This window comes from Armigeres subalbatus, chromosome 3 (assembly GCF_024139115.2).
Source record: "Armigeres subalbatus isolate Guangzhou_Male chromosome 3, GZ_Asu_2, whole genome shotgun sequence".
NCBI lineage: Eukaryota > Metazoa > Arthropoda > Insecta > Diptera > Culicidae > Armigeres > Armigeres subalbatus.
In genome coordinates, this window is record NC_085141.1 from 170175084 (window position 1) to 170196856 (window position 21773).

Consider the following 21773-nt stretch of genomic DNA (forward strand, 5'->3'; position numbering starts at 1 on the left):
CTTCCCACAACACACACCAGAACATGTAGTTTAACTAGGACCGTATTTTAATGTAAAGTTATTGATAAGTTATATGTAAGAAAACTATGTATGTATCATTTGGAAACTATGTATTTCTGTTGATATTGAAAGATGAAGAGGTTTTGACCCATTTGAGAAAGAGCAGTTCTACTCAAATGGGCTTTTCCCTACTCCAAATAAAGAAATAAAGAAATCGATACTTCGATACCCAATACCAAGTAAGTATCGAATTCAAGTAGTTGAATCAATTGAGTACCCCATTTAAAATCTTTTAATTCTAATAAACCTGTTGTGAAAACTCATATGTGAATATGTACATTATGTGTAAGATATTGATTTGAAAAATGCTTTGGAGGTAACCACTTTCCCTTCGATGGGACTCGAACTCACGACCCTCACTACGCTAGACTGGTGCTTTAATCAACTAAGCTACGAAGGACCTCCTTCGGCCTTCGCAACCTAGCGGCTACTGAATGAGCTCGAGATTTCCAAATTGGACGCATAGTCAAATCATTCGCAATCCTCGCCTAAGTGATTTGTGATATATTATTAGTGAAATTAATGAAAGCGAACTTTACATTATAGATTTCATATGATTTACTTAAGGTTTAGATTATACAACAAAGCCACAAAAAGGACATTTTGGAAAATACGTGCTTTTTTAGTATTTTTTTAAAAGCACGAGTTGGGAGATCCATAACACGCATTGGGATGAAACATTGGTAGATCCTTTGCTTACTCATGCTAAACAATCGATATAAATTTCAGCACTATATACACTTATCACACCAGATTCGGACTTTTCGAAATGACAGAAGAAAAAGATGTGGTGTATTTGAAATTTACCACGGGCTCAATTGTATAATCACCTTAAAATAGAAGAACGTGATGTGAAGGAAGAGATTCGCATCTACATCCAAAACAAAAAGTTGTGACATTCTTCGCATTAAGCACTGTGTATCAAATCTCGCCAGTAAACCGCTCAGAGGATGTTATATTTGTTACTCCAGCTCATTGCATTAAATCGGTTTATTTTGTGTCGATCAATACATCTAAACGACTCTCAATGGTTCATCCAGCAGCAAATATATACATCGTGTACAGCAGTATAACTTCGACTCAAACAATCATCCCGACTCCGTTCAACTTGATGGCGGAAAAGGACGTAGGTAAACACTGTACCAATTTCGTCCCCTTTGATATAGCTCTATTACCCTTCTATTTGTGAATATTTGATAATTATCACATTCATAAAATACAAAACGAGGATTATGATAGTCTTCTATCACTGCTTCTCTTGTCTGATCTATAGTCCAGATGGCTAGCGCATCAGTCAAATAGCGCTAGGCTTGATGGACGGCTTAGGTTCAATTATCTTCTTTTTTTTTTTCAAGTTCGTTTATTTGGTAGGCTCAGGCGTGTATAACACTTTACGGAGCCATGGTTCTTTGTGATATATACAATCAATATCATTTTATTATACAGTTAATAAGAGAGGGGAAGGAGCCAGCGTACTCGTGGTGACTCGAGGTTAGTTTACAATGTTTAGGGATGGACGGGGCTTAGGATTTGGGATAAGGAAATTTCAGCTTCTCATCCGGGCATTTGGCGTCAGTGACGGTGTGGCGTGTCGTCATGCTCGAGGAATGGTTCGACTGGGAGCATCTTCCGGATGGCAAGAGCTATGGAGCTCTACGGAACAAAAAGGCAGAGACTAAACAAAAAAAAACTTTGAAGAAAGAAGAAAAAAAAAACAAAATATTAAATTTTGATGTCAGAAGCACAAAGAAAACTATAAATGGCCTGCATATAGACAACATCACGATCTCCCAAAACACCTCGAACTTCCCTGAAGGGCTGTTTACCTCGGGCCACAAGGGTATCCAATAATTGCTCTCTGGAGGCGTCATTTTCCGAGCAGGACCAAACTACGTGATCGATGTCATCATAACCGGCTCCGCACCTACATAAGTTGCTATCGACAAGGTTTATTCTGTACAAATGTGCGTTTAGTGAATAGTGATTAGACATAAGTCTCGACATCACGCGAATGAAGCCTCGACTTAAGTCCTCACCTCTGAACCACGCTCGCCCAGAAACTTTTGGAACTATAGAAAATAGCCACCGTCCAAGTTCGTTGTGTGTCCAATTTCTTTGCCAACTTTGAAGAGTACTCTGACGGACTAATGGGAAAAACTCGTTGCTCGAGAATTGTCTATCATAAACCTCACCTTCCTGTGCGCCCACCTTTGCCAGCGAGTCTGCCTTCTCATTGCCGTAGATTGAGCAGTGAGATGGGACCCAAACAAAGGTAATCTTGAATGATCTTTCGACCAAAACACGCATCTGCTCTCTTATGTTTGTAAGAAAGTAAGATGCGTGCTTAACAGGTTTTATCGACCGGAGTGCCTCGATAGAACTAAGACTATCCGAGAAGATGAAATAATGGTCTACGGGCTGATTGGAAATTATCCCCAAAGCGAAGTTAATTGCTGCCAGCTCAGCAACATATACCGAACACGGTTCCTGAAGTTTTTGGAAGGTGGTTGAAGTTACATTGAAAACACCGAAGCCAGTGGATCCGTTGATGCGAGAACCATCAGTGAAATATCTGTTGTTGCAATTGACATGTTCATATTTTTCAGAAAAAGTGAGGGAATAGATATTTGTCGAAGATGATCTGGTATTCCTTGAATAGCATGTTTCATGGACAGATCGTATACAATTGAGGAACTGTCGTTGGTGAAGTGAACTCGAGGGGGATTATAACACGGAAGACAAAGATCTGACGATATGTAGTTGAGATAAACTCTCAGGAATCTTGAACGACAAGTTAGTTCAAGCATATTATCGAAGTTATCTAGAACAAGTGTGTTACTTGTTCCACATTTGATGAGTATTCTAAGTGAGAGCTCCCAGTAACGGTGCTTTAAAGGAGTGACTCCAGCAAGCACCTCCAGGCTCATGTTATGTGTTGAATGCATGCAACCAAGGGCAATACGCAAACAACGATACTGAATTCGTTCCAATTTGATCAGGTGGCAATCAGCTGCTGAGAGGAAGCAGAAGGAGCCATACTCTAAAACAGAGAGAATAGTCGTTCTATAGAGTTTGATGAGGTCTTCCGGGTGAGCACCCCACCATGTTCCGGAGATAGAACGTAGAAAATGGATACTTTTCCGGCATTTTTGTATCAAATACTCAATGTGGAGTTTCCAGGTACATTTGGAATCAAACACGACCCCAAGGTATTTAGAAGATAAAGATTGGTTGATGTCATCATTCAACAGCTTGAGTTTCAGTTGAGCAGGATACCGCTTCTTAGTAAACACAACCAATTGAGGTTGTTGCGGTGAAAACTCGATCCCTAAATGTCTGGCCCAAACAGTCAGATTATCTAAGGTACTTTGCAATGGTCCTTGCAAGACAGCTGCACATGGACCTCTTAGAGAGACCACGGCATCATCTGCAAGTTGTCGGAGCGTGCATTGTCCTTCCAAACAATTGTCAATATCTTTAACATAGAAATTATAAAGCAAGGGACTTAAACACGAACCTTGGGGAAGGCCCATGTAGCTATTTCTGGAAGTTGTCAGAGTGCCGAGTGTGAAGTTCATTTGTTTTTCTGACAACAAATTGTACAAGAAATTATTCAAAATAACGGGTAATCCACTACTGTGCAGATTGTCTGACAGTACTTCTATGGAAACTGAATCAAAAGCGCCCTTAATGTCCAAGAATACTGAAGCCAATTGCTCCTTGTGCGCAAAGGCCAGTTGTATATCTGAAGAAAGCAACGCTAGACAATCGTTTGTTCCTTTCCCTTTTCTAAATCCAAACTGAGTATTTGAAAGCAATGCATTTTCTTCGACCCAATGGTCGACTCTTGAAAGGATCATTTTCTCCAATAATTTTCTCATGCATGATAGCATGGCAATCGGTCGGTATGAATTGTGATTAGACGCTGGTTTTCCAGGCTTTTGAATAGCTATTACTTTCACCTGTCGCCATTCAGGTGGCACAATGTTGTACTCCATGAAACAGTTGTACAGGTCAAGTAATCGTCTTTTTGCGATATCTGGGAGGTTTTTAAGAAGATTGAATTTGATGTTATCGCATCCCGGAGCAGAGTTATTCGATGAAAGAAGAGACATAGAAAGTTCCAGCATTGAGAATGGTCCACCCAAAGAACCGGGATCTGTGACTGATTCTCGAAATAGCGGTTCTGCTGGTACGGAATCTGGACAGACCTTTTTTGCGAAGTTGAATATCCATCGATTGGAGTATTCTTCACTCTCGTTGGTGGAAATGCGGTTCCGCATGTTGCGGGCCGTTTTCCAAAGTGTTGTCATTGAGGTTTCTCGCGATAGTCCCTCGACAAAACGTCGCCAGTAGCTACGTTTTTTTGCCTTGAGAAGATTTTTGAGCTTTCTTTCGAGCCTCAAATACTCTTCAAAAAGCTCGGACCTTCCGTGTTTACGGAAGGCCTTGAAGGCATCAGATTTCTCAAAATACAACTTAGTACATTCATCATCCCATCCAGGAGTGGCTGGTCTTCTTATGACAGATGCACTTGGAACGCGTCGTTTCTGAGCTTCTAGTGCGCTTTTTTGAATCAACTCAGTAAGGAATCGATATTCATCCAAAGGTGGAAGAGTATCAGTTGATTCAATACCAATTTTTACCGCCGATGCAAATTTTGGCCAGTCAATGTTCTTCGTGAGGTCGAAAGGAACATTAACTGGCTCAGATTGTTGATAGCTACTTTTAATTGTGGTAACTATCGGCATATGATCACTACCATGGGGATCTTGAATTACCTTCCACGTGCAATCTAATGATAGTGAATTTGAACATAAAGACAGATCAATACGGCTTTGTTGACCATTTGGTCCTATTCGAGTTACTTCACCAGTGTTCAAAATATTCAAATTGAAATCGTCACACAAATCATAGAAAATAGGCGCTCTATAATCGTCATACGTTTCGCCCCATCCAATACCATGTGCGTTCATATCACCCAATATCAATACTGGAGATGATAGGAGGGAGACTGCGCTCCAAAAATGTCGACGATTAATAGAGGCATTTGGAGGAATGTACACTGAAGCTATGCAAAGATCTTTATTCTTCACATTTACTTGGCATGCGACGATTTCTAAGCCGGGATCAGTCGGAATGGGAATTCTGTAGAAGGAGTAGCATTTTTTGATCCCCAAAAGAACGCCACCATAATGATCATCCCGATCTTGGCGAATAATGTTAAAATCGTGGAAGTTGATTTCATCTTCAGAAGAAAGCCATGTTTCACAGAGTGCAAATATATCGCAATCGGAATTGCGAATCAAAAACTTGAACACGTCTAATTTATTTTTCAGACTGTGACAGTTCCACTGCAGCACAGTGATTGTATCTTGGGTATTGGCCGTATTATCCATCGAAAGATACAATTCCTGCAAGAAGGGGCCATGAAACAGTCAATTGCTTCAGATAACTTTCAACTGTTGGAATAAAGAGGTCAATGATTGGCCTCAATGAATTCGGAATATTGAACAAGTTCAAAAAACGGTCCACAAGGTCCTTAAAGGAGATCAATCCTCGCTTGGACGGAATACTTTTTCTAGAAGTGCGAATTTGTTTTTTTCTTTCGTTGATTCTCCTAGCCGGATGTTTCTTCGAAACATCGGATTTAGGCAATGGCGGGAATGTCTTACTGCAACTAGGATCAAAAGAAGCAGTAGGGACAGATTGCTTCGGGATTTTAAATAAACCCCCATTACCTTCAGATTTTGGCAAGCTTTTATGGATGACTTTTGTTCTCTTACGGCGCGATCCCGGGGAAGACGGTTGCTTCCTCTTTTCGGGCACGTGTACCTCCGCAGAATCATTCATGTCGGCTGCGTCAGAGTCCAATTCGTCAATTGATATGGAATCATAATAATCACTTACACGAACGGTGGCTGAAACAGCAGTCGATGCAGTGGCTGTGGCGGATGTGTCTTGCGACCTAACCATTTCCGCATACGACTGCTTGGAGCGCTGTACCAACGAGCGCTTCACTTTTTGGGTGCGCTTTTTGTACACCGGGCATTCTTGCAAACCATGGGGAGGATTCAAACCACAATAAGCACATTTTGTTGCTTGTTGCTGGCAGAACTCCTCCCGATGTCTTTCTGAGCATTTGCCACAACGTGGTTTGTTGTCACAAAACTCGGCAGTGTGACCAAGCTGTTTGCAGTTGGTACAATTAAATACCCTTGGCACAAAAAGACGCACCGGAAACAACATATTTTCTATATCGACATACTTTGGGAGCATCGAACCGGCGAATGTCACCCGAAGCGAGCCTGACTTGGAATAAACCTTTTTGCCATCTACCGTGGCTGCTGAATGCAATTCCTTGCAGTCCAGAATATCCACGGTAGATTGCAGGGCGTTCTTTAGGCGACCTTTCCCTGCAAGCACATCCTTGCAAGTCAAGCTCGCTGCGTTGATTACGCCTTCTATCTCGACCTCCCGCGAGGGCACATCAACTAAATATTCAACATTGTACGCCCTGTCGCCAGCAATTTCATTCGCCACCTGGTATGTAGGTGCGGTGATGCGTAGTTTGTTCCTGTTGATTTGGCTGAATTCAAGCTTCGTAAAACGACGCGTCAAATCTCGTTTTATGCCCAGAAAATCTAGGCTCTTCACTTTCTGCCGAAAGTAAACAACCCAAGGCCCAGGCGAAGCCGCATGGTACAATCGTGTGCGCCCTGCATCTTTTGGAGGCCCATTGCCTTCCACAGTCTCTGTCTCCATTCTCACCCCGCAAGGTGGAAGGATGATTTTGCTTATGTTAACTTAAGACTAATAGCTAATCAGAAAAAAAACTTAAAAAAAACTAATTTTATTTATTCTATCAGTCCCACTCCGAATCAAGCAGATGGGAGAACAATAAAAACGTTTCTACTTATCTGCCCCTGCTGCTGTAGGTAGCAGCAGTAACAATAGCCTGCTTCACTGGCGTCGCCAGAAGCAGCTACTTCACTCGCCGACAGCGATCGCCTTGGATCCGTAGGTAGGAATAGCACCACACAATACAACTCGCACTACCGAACACAATCCGCGATGAGACACAGCACACACGTCTGGCTCGTTCGAACTATCGGCACGGAATGAAGACTGAGGTTGGCTGGGTTCGATTCCCGGTGCCGGTCTAGGCAATTTTCGGATTGGAAATTGTGTCGACTTCCCTGGGCATAAAAGTATCATCGTGTTAGCCTCATGATATACGAATGCAAAAATGGTAACTTGGCTTAGAAACCTTGCAGTTAATAACTGTGGAAGTGCTGAATGAACACTAGGCTGCGAGGCGGCTCTGTCCCACTGTGGGGATGTAATGCCAATAAGAAGAAGACGACACTTATCACACCAGATTCGGACTTTTCAAAATGAGAGAAGAAAAACATGTGGTGCATTTGAAATTTACCACGGGCTCAATTGTATAATCACCTTAAAATAGAAGAAGGTGATGTGAAGGAAGAGATTCGCATCTACACCCAAAACAAAAAGTTGTGACATTCTTCGCATTAAGCACTGTGTATCAAATCTCGCAAGTAAACCGCTCAGAGGATGTTATATTTGTTACTCCAGCTCATTGCATTAAATCGGTTTATTTTGTGTCGATCAATACATCTAAACGACTCTCAATGGTTCATCCAGCAGCAAATATATGCATCGTGTACAGCAGTATAACTTCGACTCAAAGAATCATCACGACTCCGTTCAACTTGATGGCGGAAAAGGACGTAGATCAACAGTGTACCAATTTCGTCCCCTTTGATATAGCTCTATTACCCTTCTATTTGTGAATATTTGATAATTATCACATTCATATAATACAAAACGAGGATTATGATAGTCTTCTATCACTGCTTCTCTTGTCTGATCTATAGTCCAGATGGCTAGCGCATCAGTCAAATAGCGCTAGGCTTGATGGACGGCTTAGGTTCAATTATCTTCTTCTTTTTTTCTTTAATAAAAATTGGCGAAGTATACAATGAATCGTTCGTCGATGGGAATTTAAAAATAGATTCTATGTAGACACAAACACATACCTAGTTCTTTTCTCTCGTGACCAGGACCAAATGCAATGGCTTGCTATATTGACTTAATGCAATCTGTACATGGGCTTCAGCCTAATGCAATATGTACATGGAATTCATGCAAAATTGTCATAAAATCATGCATCCTCTGGTATGTGAACATAATTGAAATATAATCGGAACTAATAACATTATTGCAATGTAAGGATTAAAAGTAACAATTATTTAAATTTAGTTCATTTTGCCTTTTTAACAACTTTCAATACACTCTCGAAATAAATGAATTATTGTATCGATGAACAATTATGAATGGAAAGGCGGCGAACTCTATTCGACTTTGCAAAACGCTCCGTCCAATGTATGTACGGTTTCCAGTCACGATGCGTCTCCGAATTTATCTGCTGGTATCGTTTTCGGCAGTCACCAGTGAGCCCAAGTACACGAATTCTGCGAGCACCTCGATTTCGTCACCACCGATACAAACTCGTGGTGGTCGTTGTCTTCTCTTGAACCTCTTCCTAGCATGTACTTCGTTTTCGACGTGTTGATGACTATTCCAAACCGGTTAGCTTCACCCTTCAGTCTGGTTAAGGCTTTCTCCATAATCTCATAGTTACGTGCCATAATATCTATGTCGTCGGCGAAACCAAATAACTGGACGAACTTAGTGAAAATCGAATACGATACTACTTTAATTTAAAGTAGAAGTATCGATACCTTAATGGTATCGTTTCATCCTTCCCAGGTGAGCCCGTCAACTCGCAATGGCTAGGGAAGGTGTCGTCAAACCTTTGAACATAGTCAATTCCCGCTGTATAGTCAACAAAATTATTTTATACTAGTTGTCCTACACAGTAGGTAAAATGCACGTTTTGAATTGTCCATGCGAAATTTCCATACGAATATTAATTTCAGTTTTAAACGATTTACTCAACTTTATTCGCAATTTTCACATAAGAGAATATCATATAAACCCGTCGAAAACTATAGCGAACATATTTGCTGAAGGAATGAACCTTTTTCGAATTGTGCGGATACGGACGAACACAGACCACTTCATTTTTAGATATACAGAAGATGAAATAGGTAAGGGTCGATCATATCCCGTAAAGCTGGTAGATCTTTTTTGCGTAGTGTTTTACGGTGTAAGATCTACCAAACCGAGCCCTAGCTTAATCAATTTTTCAAGCTAGGACAATAAGTTGTGGTATTTTTCATCGAATTTAGTCCTCTCCCTCCACCAATTGCAGTTTTTGAATTATAACAGAATTAACTCTACCCTGCACATGGTTGAAACACTCAAATTCTTCTTGTTTGAGGCTACATTGTATGCAGCGGAAACAGCTTTTATAGCAATTAGTTTTAAACCCAGGGCCCATCGACCTAGGCTGAACTAACTGCTGGAAAAAGTTTGAGTTAGGGTTCTATGGATGTACTAACTCTTCATGAACTGGTAAACAATGGTAGTTCGAGGAGCACACGAAAATTCTTGTTACCGAACAACTTCTCTAGATTGAAATGGTCCTGTATATAGAGCTAAATCCAGGGTTTGTAGCTTTACTGGTGATATTCTAAAAGCTTAACAAGGATGCAGCTAGGGCTCCGATGCATGGCCATTGGTCAATTAACAGTATTACTGTTCTGTTTTCCCAAGGAATGATTTGATAAGGGCCGTGCTTTCAATGAGATCGCTTTCTGTGAAGGGTCTAAATAGCGGGACCGTGTAATGTACTCTTGGGAAAACAAAACAAGAACTGTATCGAAACCGATACTTCATTGCTTCTTAATAGTAATGGAGTAATTCGACATGCGCTTAAACACTAAGGATACGGGAAATGCTACAATAGATCTAATAACTGGTCGCAGTGGCACACCCGTACAGGAAAGGAAGGGTCGATCTCTTGATCTGCTTACCGATTTCATAGTGTTATTTTGATCCAGAGGTCGTGACGGCACAATTCAACCAAGTCTATTGTTTAGCAAAGAGCAAAAGAAAGTCAATGGCACATGAAACATGAGCTTTAAATATCAAAATATAAATAATGAATCACATACAGTGGTTGGTTTCCTACCCGCCGCTGCCGTATCCATGCGCTATCGTATATGTAAAAATAGTCAGCATGAGTTAACCACCTGAAGTTTGTATGGCGAAAGACATCTAACTCGGGTTTTCTCAACAGTAGGAACTTTTCAAGAAAAAACTATTTGGTCATGTAGGAAGGTGTCCGCTACTACACCTACCAAATATTTTTTTCGATATAGGTGCTTATTTTCGAGATATTAAACATTAGATGCCTTTCGCCATACTGATTTCCAAAAGTTAACTCTTAGTGTGCCGCTGTAAGTACGCTCAGAGCAGGCGATTCATTAAGATCAACTACGTGGATAAGTATGTAGTGCCAATGTATCGCCTGCTTTGAACGTGCTTACAGCGGTACACTAGGAGTTAACTTTCTGAAATCAGTATGGCGAAAGCCATCTAAGGTTCGATTTCTTAAAACTGAGCACCTTAATCGAAAAAATATTTGGTAACACGATCCTTCATAACCGGTACCAAATAGTTTGAAAAGTTCACATTTTTGAGAAAACCCGCGTTAGATTTCTTTCGCCATACAAATTTCTGGCGGTTAACTCATGGTGGCTATTTGCGCATATACGATAGCGCCTGGATGTGGAAGCGGCTGGTAGAAAATCAGCCATTCCCAATAATTCATTAAATAAGTTTTATAATAGCCATAAGCTTCAAAATGAGTATGGACAGATGATTATAATCCCCAAATTTTAAATTAATTTTGCAAGTTGGTTCCCTCGGTAGAGTAATAAGTGAATGTCAAATAACGACAATTAAAAAAAGTGTGCTGAGTTTCATTTCTTTGTTTGACAATCCTAATAAGACCTTGAATGCAGCTACCCATGACTACAATATCACGTTCATCATCTGCATCAAACTCATGCTTATATGTCCAACAGACACAGCTACCTGAACCATGTCAGGTAGTCACCAGAGCTTTAAAAAAAACCGTTGCATATTTTATTATGAATGGATATATGAACGATCTCTTTTCGTCGCATGGTAGATTACTACAGGTTAAGCGGTAAAAAATCTCAAACGTCCTTGATTCAATTGTAACCAGTCAAGCCACCAATAATGAACTGTCCCACTAACAGACGGTGGGTGAGAGAGCAAGTGAGTATTACTTATTTTATGGGCCATATCACGAGCCATGAGAGACCTCCAAGAGTAGGTACTTGCACACTATTGCTTAAAATCTTTTAGCGATATAGCGTCTCGGTATGGGTGCATGTAAACACAGAAAGGATTGCACCATTCGACCATTCTTAGCGGCTGGGTTACAACCCTAGCAATCATATGAACTAACGTACCGTTTAGTTTGGATGCAACTGGTCTGCTGCACCGTAAGCATGCAACTTGAAACCGGCTAGCTGCGCAGAACTATCCAACGATCAATAATCCGGTTTCTCTTTCTTCGGCCTTCTTGAACGAAAAAGTTGTTCGAATTCTGTAATGGCATATGATGACCTTATTTTAGACCTACTGAATATGTTTGAAAGTAAACACAATTATTGCATGATTTTGCCATGTATTTTGTCTTAGCTAACGATTAGCTCATCGACAGTGATGAATCACATGTCAATAATTGTATGATAGTGAATGAACAACGACACAAAACAGAGGTCTTCAGTAGCTCAGTGGTAAGATGCTAGATCCGATGCCACATAACAGACAATGCTGAAGGTGGCTGGATTTATCGAATCCTACTCAGTCGATAACATTTAGGATGCATTTTCCCCCGAAGCATATATTTTTGTGTGTGTTGGTAAATGCTCTACTACCAAAAGAGATAAATCATGGCTTGCATCCTCGCAGTAAGCAACCTGCTTGAAGTTGCGATGACAAAAATAAAAAAAAAACGGGAAATTTTGCAATGCCTTGAAGATGTGTCATTCCGAATAATGAGATTAGCTACATTAAAGGTCATATCTATAGAGAAAGAATCAACAGACCATGAATCATTTACAGTCGATTCGCTTAATGACCAATGGCAATGTCAATCAATACCAGAACAGTAGTGGTGGAAATGCAATAAAAAAAACATAGGCATACATTTAAAACTGTTAGCACTGGATAAAAAGTTAGTAAGTGCAACCAAGTTGAAATCAAAACAAAAAAGAAATAGAAATATCTACACCATATATTAAAGTCAATTTAATAACTACTACTAAGCTGAATCAAAGGTCATGTAGCACCTAGCAGCCCCCAAGAAACGCCGGTAGCGTTCAATCTTGATACAGTGCAGTGTTGGCTGCTATAATCGAATTTAATGCTTCATGCTGGCCTCTGATGCCCTGCTAATTCCTTCGCTGCGCCGTCATTGCTTGCACTATTCGTTAATCAGGGTAGTGATAAAGCTTTGCAATTTTATTTTATGTAATTTCTTGTTTTCCTAATAGAAGCATAAGTAAGGTTGAATGTGCTGCGGTTCGTGGAATAGGATTCGATTTACCATGCGATTTTCAATTTACCATGGCAACGATTATGATCGAGGACGTGACTGAAAGCTGACACTTGACCATGCGCGATCGAACGTTTAGTGCCGCTCATAAAATGATCAGGTGTAACAAACGATCGGTAAACAACGAATTGAACATCTCCATCGTTGGCCGTTCCCGAAAAAATAGATACCAGATGAAAAAGATTGATTTATATATTAACACTTGCGTTAACATAATAAAGCAATGCTTTCGTTCATACGACTAGAAATAATTCATATGACCATCTGTTTGCTGTTTTTCTCTGAGAACTTTTGAATATGAACCCAAACTACCCAGATCCCTCAAGTTTGTGAAGCAAAAAGTAAGTTTTGAAAAAACCAAACTCTCTCTTATGTTCGCTTAGCTCAAGTAAGGTGCGCTCTCCGCACGTTTGGCTGGTCGCAGCTGTTGGGGCACAGAAAAGTGTTAACAACTGGCGGCGGCGCGCCTCGGATCTAGGTTTGGGCCTTCTTGCAACTTCATTCCTATCCCGCACGCCGTGTCGTGAATACGTACGGTTGGATTCGCAGCCGCGCGCACTCGCTTGCCCATGTGGACCCCTCGGAATCCTGTAGTGTGTAGTGAATCGGTTGCATAATTTTTGCGCGGCGATCTTTGGCAAAGATCCACGCTTGACTTCGTGGTAGGCGATTCGCTAAAGTGGCCTTTAGGGGCGAATTGTGTTATTTTTCAGTATTGGTTTATTTGTTGCGTGTTTTATTTCTATTCCAACCCCTACGATATATGGGCAACTGTTTCTTGCAGCATTTTTCTTCTGCTTCTGTGATCCAGATAGATTAGAAAAAGAGTGAAAATGGTTACAGTGAGTTTGTTGAGATTTGAATGAAGTGTGCTGCTGGCAGCTTTCAGTCAGTGCAAAGAAAGTCGGGAATAAATCTAACATATTTATAGTGGCCGAGTCATTGCGAAGACGCACATCATGGTTATACCGGGAATTCCGTTCATCAAACTTGTCCCCCTGCTGGGAGGATCTGCATTAAAGGCTGCTCCAGCTGTAACTGTAGTTACAACCACTGTTGCAGCAGCTATCAAGACTGCGACTGCAATTATAGGGGTGGGGAAATTGGCAATCATACCGATACTGATCGCATCGTTGGCGTATTATAACTATGATCTTTTCGATCCGGAGAATCGACCATTCAACGTGAAGCAGGTTGATCGAGAGTATGATTTCATTGTTGTCGGAGCTGGGTCAGCGGGAGCCGTTGTGGCATCCAGACTATCGGAGATTGGTGATTGGAAGGTGCTGCTACTTGAAGCCGGGGGTCACGAAACGGAAATTTCAGATGTGCCAATATTATCGCTATACTTGCATAAAAGCAAGCTTGATTGGAAGTACAGGTGAGTTGTTTGACTATATAGTTTTAGATATTTGCACTATGTGGCAGTAAAATTATTTGATTTTGTATTTTATCCATTTCTTTGCCTTTCTTGTATACTAAGTATACGGAAATGCTAAAGGATCACTCCAAAACCGATCTTTTAAAAGAAGGCTCGGAGACCCATGCAATTATCGGCTCGACAAATTGATGTGGTGTATGTATGTGTATGTGTTCAAAAAATGTGAGACATGTGAGTGCTATTTCAACCTCTCTAAGGTGTTTTATCTAATTTTGATGATGTACGAGAAAGCTACTACAACCAACGGTAGGTGGATTATTCCGGTTTTTTTTTCTTTTTGATTTTTTTTGTTTTGTTTTTTTTTTGTAACAATTTAACTCAATAATAAGTTATAGGGCATGCGATGGACCTATTTGATTGTACTTAAGAGCGAAATAAGGAACAACAAATTTTTGTATTGCCTTTGATGCTATTATTAATTGGATTGATGGCCATTGTGGAGTTATTGACAAAACTTTTTTTTCTTCAAATGTCGATATTGAAAGAAAACATTATTTTCTTCCAGAAACAGCGATACTGACTCAACAGGTTCTTACGTTCATGGCCTAATTCCTGTTATAGGTGATAAAACTAATGAAAATAACGTCCAATTTGATTCCAACGTCTATTTGGAACAAAAAACAACTCATTTCGCAATCCATTTTTTTTAATTTGTATAATTTTTCAACTTAATTGTCAATTACTATTAAGATGAAATTGTCCAGAATCCAAATAAATTTTACCTCGCATTTTCAGAGACACCAACCGCCAAGCAACGAATAACTGTCTTCTTTTTAGTTTGGCTTTGCTGCATCACAGCAATCATACACCCAACCAGCTACTGTTAAATTTTTAACAATTCTATATAAGAACCTATCAAAACCTGTATAAGAATCGGGCATATGTGAAATTGTTAGATTCTTATACAAAAAATGTAAGCTCATAAACAAATATTGTTAGTAGAGCTTGCAAAATTGTAAGGTCTCATAGAATATTTGTGTAAGAATCTAGCATTTTCGCTTTTATGCTTTATTCAACTTTAATTTAATTTATTTTAATTTTTTGTGTTTATATAGTAGTGTTTCAGTTTAAGTGGTTGGCCATCTGACCCTTCATCTGTTGTTTTTTTCCAGAGTCTATTATATATAGAGTTACGCAAAGAGTGAAGCCAAATCTACCTATTGAACTGTCAAACCGTCTACCTATCGAGCAAAGTAAACAAAAGATTGTTGGTAAGGCGGAAGTATTGTTATCGCCTGATGATTATTATGGCGAATTAAAACTCATGAATTGAAATGTATTAGATTTGTTCTAGAAACAGCTTCAAAAAACTTCAATACATCCCCCAATAAAGTTGCAACAAGAAACTCACGTGTTTGCACTCTGTAGGTGACTTTGGTTATCGAATTAAAAAGCTTTAGAAGTGATCACTCCGTGAAGTCACTTGAAGGGTTGAACAAAAATGAAAGTTTTCAACATAATAACAAGAACATCATTCAGAATAAGAGTAAGAAGATCCTCTTTGCGCAACTCTATATAATAGACTCTGGTTTTTCCTATTTCTCTCTTTTGTTTAGATAATTATATGATTTGGGTTTCAATGTTACATTTTAGGATTGAGAAGGCATTAGCTAATTTCAAAATTTGATAACCTATCTAACTATTTACATTATTATATACATAAGAATTTGATAACCTAAATTGGAAAAAGCGCCCTAATCCCTGGTGGCTGATCCGAAAAGGCGCAACAGACCCTAAACCGATCTTTACATTCACCAAAGCATTTATGTAATGTTTTGATCCCGGCAAGACGGTGGACCTCAGATGTTCTTGTCCTGAGTGTGTCCTGAGGGTTTTCATTATCATCCGCAGGAATTTGTTTTGGACCCGTTTTAATTTGAGATGGTGAGTTTTAGCGCCAATCTCCCAGACCGGCATGCCGTATTCGATCACGGGATGGTGATTCGCTTGTAGACCGCAAGCCTATTTTTCTGTGACAATGACGACTGACGATTGATTAAAGGGTACAGTAGCTTCAAAAAAATGTTACACTTTGTCACCGTTTTATCAACATGTTGCCTAAAAATAAGCTTGCTGTCAAGGGTCAGGCCAAGGTAGTCGGCCTCATTGGCCCATTCCACAGTCGTGTCATTGAGAATGATTTTACAGTCCCAGGCGGAACATGTTTAGGGGATTTAGAGTGGGGGAAATGATGACCTGGGTCTTGGCCACGTTGATACAGATCTTCAAACTTGTGAAGTACTCTGTCAGGGCATCCAGGCCTCGTTGGAAGTTTGCCACTAGCGCTCTGATCACTCTACCGTTGTAGACGATGGAGGCGTCATCTGCGAACAGAGGTAGAATGCCACCTTCTGGAGGTTCTGGCATGTCGGAGGTGAACCGATTGAAAAGCAGAGTCCCAAGGATACTGCCCTGGGGGATACCTGCGACGATGATGTGCGCATTGGAACTCGCTTCGCTGATTGAGACCCGGAATGTCCTTGCCGACAGGTAATTGTTGATGATTTCCACCAGGAAGATTGTACCTTTGTTGTTTGTACCCCAGGCCATTATGCCATACATTGTCGAATGCCTTCTCAACATCGAGTAAGGCCATGGCGGATGTTTTTGAGATAAACTTGTTCCATCTGAGGACGTTGGTAACTCGCGTCAGTTGGTGTACGGTTGACCGGCCGCGTCAGAAACCAAACTGTTCCTCGAGCAAGATGTTGAGATTTTTGATAGGTATGAATATCTTTTTCGAATAGCTTAAATAATCCTGAGAGAAGGCTGATGGGACGATAGCTCTTGAGGCAGGAAGGATCTTTCCCAGGCCTACGGATGCCCAATTCTTAAACAGGTTTTGGTAGGTTCTTATATATAATTGCTAGAAAATCAAACAACCACCGGTTGGGTTTAGAATTAAAAGATAATAGCTGCCCGTTGCTTCAGCGTTGATAGTGATGCCCTTGAAAACGCGAGGTGGGACAATATTGCATCCCGAAAAGTTCGTCTTCATGCCTGCATGGAAGTTTCTATTATTTACCAAAAACTTTTAGAATTCTGAACGTTTGAAAATTACCAAACATTTTCAAAGTACTCTGTCTAAAGGCGGTTTTGGGCGTTTGGCCGAAACAGTTATTACATATTATCATTTCTCATACTAAGGCCGGAGTGGCCTGTGCAGTAATTCTTCCGATTTCGTGGTGTGAGCGATGAGTGGTTCACCCAACAGCTGTTGCAACTCGTGGTTCATTCGCTATTTTAATACCCATCTTAAATGATTAGCAAATTTGGTTGTAATTTGAGTTTCGAGATAATATGAAATCTACTATGAAAACAGTAACTTTTGTGGGAAATCGTTCCACAACGCTTCCCATTGAGCTACATTGGCAATATAAGAAATTTAGTAATTGAACATGTTACGTATCGGATGCGGATCCGGGTGTTGGTATCATTCTGTGCGGTCGAATAGGTAATCGAACGCATAATTTTCGCGAGGTCCGAGTATTTATTTCTGTGCTGATTACGCGATTGATCGTATTTTGATTAGCAAGCTAAGAGGTCGCGCGATCCGAGATATTTGGTTTTGTACTGTTCGGAGAGTAAATCCCATAAAAAAAACCATTATGCGGCATATACAAGTTCACGATTTCAAAAGTTATGACATTCTATGGTAGTTTTGTACTTTATGGTCCACATTTGAACCGATTGGAAGAGATAAACAGATTCAGCGAGTACCGATTTAAGGTTCAATTTTTGAAAATAAGCAAACCTCATCATGTGACATTTTAAACTTTATGATTTTAAAAGTTATGGCATTCTATGAAATTTTTCAAGTCAATATTGGATCAATATTGGAAAATACTCAAATTTCAGCATGAGGTATAACAAACTTCATGATTTCAATAGTAGTGGCATTGTAATGATAGTTTTGTACTTCCTGGACCGATTAGAATTGTTCAGAATCATAGATTGCCATAACTTGAAATCTTGGTTTTTGATTGCCGCATGATGGGTTTTACTTATTTTTAAAGATTGAACTTTGCACAATCGGTTCAAGTATGGCCCAGGGAGTATAAAACTACCACAGAATGCCATCATTTTTTAAATCATAAAGTTTGATGTATCGCATGATAAGTTTTACTTATTTCCCTAGATTGAATTTTGAACCGGTATTTGGTAAAATCCGGTTCCAATTAGTGTACAAACCCAGTCAACACAAGATCGTATATGATGTCACATAAGATGCTAAAGTGGAGACCATATAGGTACATCACCTAGTACATCGTATATCGCCTCCACTTTAGCATCTTTTGTTGCACCATATATGATTTTGTGTTGACTGGGAAGCTACCAAAGATTGCCAAAATTTTTGAAATCAAGAAGTTTGATGAGAGCATTATGGGTTTTACTTATTTCTCAAAATTGAACTTCGAAATCGTTACTCGGTAAAACTTTCCGAAATAACTCCGGAACCAAGTGGCCAACTTGAATAAATTCCGCTTTTTTTGGTGAAAGTTGTAATAAAATATGTTGAAAGACAAAAAATTTACAGCCAAAAAGATTTTTATTTTGATTTCAAAAGGGGGTTTGGTAACGGAAGGGTTAGGCGGTTTTTTACGCGGATGATGGAATTTACGCAGTTTTTTACGCAATTTTCGGTATTTATGCGTTTTAACGCGTGTTAAAAAAAAGTTTTTTTTTTCATTTTTTTTTATAATTCGGAAAACACTTGAAAATTGCAAAAAGATATGTATATATTTTTACACGATTTGGGAATAATGGGTTTTTTTACGCGTTTTTCAGGATTTACGTGGTTTTGATATTTAATCATTTTTTATTACGCTGAACGCATCCCCTGCGTAAAAACCGACTCCAGTGTAAAAAAATAGAACAATGGGTTGGTCTATGGGTGAGATATACGTTGTGTAGTATTGAAAAAGACAAAGAATATTTGTTTTAACATCAGCATGCTATTTTGAGTTTTGGCTGCAATTCCGGATTTCAGGATTCAGGATTCGGTTTCAAAAGTCCAGATAAATACGAGAAGAAAAAAAAAATTGAAAGCATCGTTTTCAAACAGTTACGTGAAAGTCATGAAGCTCGATACCCATGCCGTGTGGAGCAGATTAGTTAATTTTTTGTTTTTGTAATATTAAATAGCAGTGAGGAAAGAATATTGAAGAAATTATTCAGCTTTTACATGTGGATTTGAACTACTCCCATAATCAATCGCTTAATGAAATACTTAATAAAAACAAGGAAACAGTGGTATGCGCTTGTGTACATTTGAAAAGGATTTAATCGTTTTAATAAGGCCGTTACAAATATTTAAATTTAATTATGTCCTACTGGTCTCTGGAAGGTCAAGGGGGGGGGGGATAATAAAAAATAAATAATAAAATGGAAAAAATCAATAAAACTCCTCGGATTTGTTAAAGAATGTTTTAAAAATCCTCAAAATCATCCAAATTTTTTGTTGTTGCCCCCTCAAAATATAATTTTTGAGCAAGAAAATCCGAGGAGGGGGGAGACATAATTGTTTTTGAATATTTGTAACGGCCTAAATGAACAATGTTGGACAATATGCGCCACAAAAAAAAAATTATTAAAATATTCCAATAATTTTCCCTGAAATAGTCACATTCTTTTCAATAACCTTATCAGGCTTATACTTTGAGGTAGTCAATGTATTAGACTGATAATAATTCAGCCGCTGACGATTTTGAGACAAAATTTGAGTTATTAACCAAAAAACGTAGTGGGGCATTTAACCCAAACGGTGCATTTTATACATATTTCACTTATCAGTGTTCATTGAGGATTTTTCTCCCTTTCTTCTTATAATAATCAAATCCAGAATGATCATGAGTTGGATTTTTTCTTGGCCCTAGGCCAGACATCGACCCACTTCATATTTATATTTTATTGATGATGATGATGATGATGATACACTGGTCATATCTGACAAACGATTTGATCATGCTTATATTATTGTTAGTATCTCGTCAAACTCCTGTATGAAGAGATACTTATGCGAATCCACGGGAAAAATGGAGAATCTTCTTCCAGAAGAAAGTTCATGCAATAATACAATCTAGATGGGGAGAAGAGCCCGCCCTTTATCCACCAAATGCAGACAATAGGAAGTTGGAAATCCAACGCTTCCTATCAAAATCGCTTCAATCAGGTGCCCAATCATAGTTGTTTTTATATGTAATGATATAGTTTCAAATAGTTTTAATGTAAATTAATGATATATAGAATGGAATTCTCTTACCAAATTTCATTTTGAAATTCCTGGACGAGCAAGATCTTTTCCACACCGGTATGTTTAGAATTGAATTTCTGTCTTCATTTATTTAAAATAAAAACTAGTCGTCCGTCGAAGAATGTTCAGGTTCAAATCAGGGACTATATTTCGTTTTGATTGAAAATTGAAAGATAGAAATCTTGAATCCAAAACACCAAAACGAAAATAATTAAAGAAATAAACGAGAAAGCATACAATGTATGAACACATTATTTTTCGGATTTCGCAAAAAACTGAATTGGAAGCACTGAGCATCTCCTCGTCGAAGCAACCGACTGAGAAAACAACAAAACTGTGAAAATTGAATTGTCACATCCTTTCATAGCACGGAACTGGAATTAGCTCTGTAAACATCGGTGACGATGGACGATGCATGGACGATGAGCAACAAATGCGAATCACGGGCTGTACCAAGTGTACAAAAATACAGACTAGCAGACCGATAGAATACGGCAGATTGTATTGGGCTGGACATATGGTACATATGCCGAGCTGAGTCTAGCAAAAGCGATGCATCACAGTGGAGTCGAAAGAGATGTATGTATATTAGAGTGATTCAAATTTTGACTTTTTTGCCCCCCGATGCTTAATCGATTGCATTTGCCATTTTAATAATCCTTCTAAATTTTTAGCTAATTTGGATGTAATTTGAGTGAGCACGCGCAGTTTGAAGTTTAGCATAGCATAGCATAGCATAGTTACGGTGTACTTCGTAGATTGGACACTAGTGATACTCATGTTTTTCTTTTGAAATCCTTATTCAGATTGCTATCAGAAATCAAGGTGGGTGTGGTCCTTGATTCCAATCTAGGATAAAAATCACAAAAGCATGAGGATTACTACTCCTGGCCACGCCCATCTTCACTGTAACTTGGGAGGGGAAGGAAGTGTTGATGTAGTACTTACTTAACGAGAGGCCCCCGACTCAGCGACACCCTCATAAGTACCACGGAGTTGGATATTGGGGAAGGTATTCTTTGGGTCAGGATTTGCCTGTAGCTGACAATGTGACCGTGGTAGATCTTACACCGTAACACACCACGCAAAGGTGTCTACCCAGCGTTACGGGGGTGAGCACGCGCAGTTTGAAGTTTGTATAAAAATTACTATGAAAAACAACAGTAACTTTTATGCAAAACCGTGTTCCAACGCTTCCCATCAAGCTCTAAAAACATATGAGTACATCGGAAACATAGAAAATTTTACAAGAAAACTGGTCGTCATTGTTGCGAAACGATTTGATGCTCGCAAGAAAAGTTATTAAGGAAATACTGAATCGTGGGAAATTCAATTTAACACGTAAAAGAATAACATCAATATCAATAATGAGCATTTTTGTTTTCTTCATAACTTTGCTCCCAAACGACAAATCGCTTCGCAACAACAACTGC

The 21773-nt window shown here is 39.3% G+C and overlaps 2 protein-coding genes across 10 annotated transcripts in view; one reads left to right on the forward strand and one right to left on the reverse strand.

Annotated features, from left to right (window-relative positions):
- Positions 1 to 21773, reverse strand: part of LOC134223873 (flotillin-2) — a 619172-nt gene that overhangs the window by 131462 nt on the left and 465937 nt on the right. The window lies entirely within an intron of this gene.
- LOC134220213 (glucose dehydrogenase [FAD, quinone]) overlaps positions 13148 to 21773 on the forward strand; it is a 59576-nt gene continuing 50950 nt past the window's right edge. The window contains exons 1-2 of the mRNA XM_062699209.1: positions 13148 to 13308; positions 13431 to 14027. Coding sequence (XP_062555193.1) covers positions 13606 to 14027 — 422 coding nt within the window. The 5' untranslated portion in view covers positions 13148 to 13308; positions 13431 to 13605. The remainder of the gene's footprint in view (positions 13309 to 13430; positions 14028 to 21773) is intronic.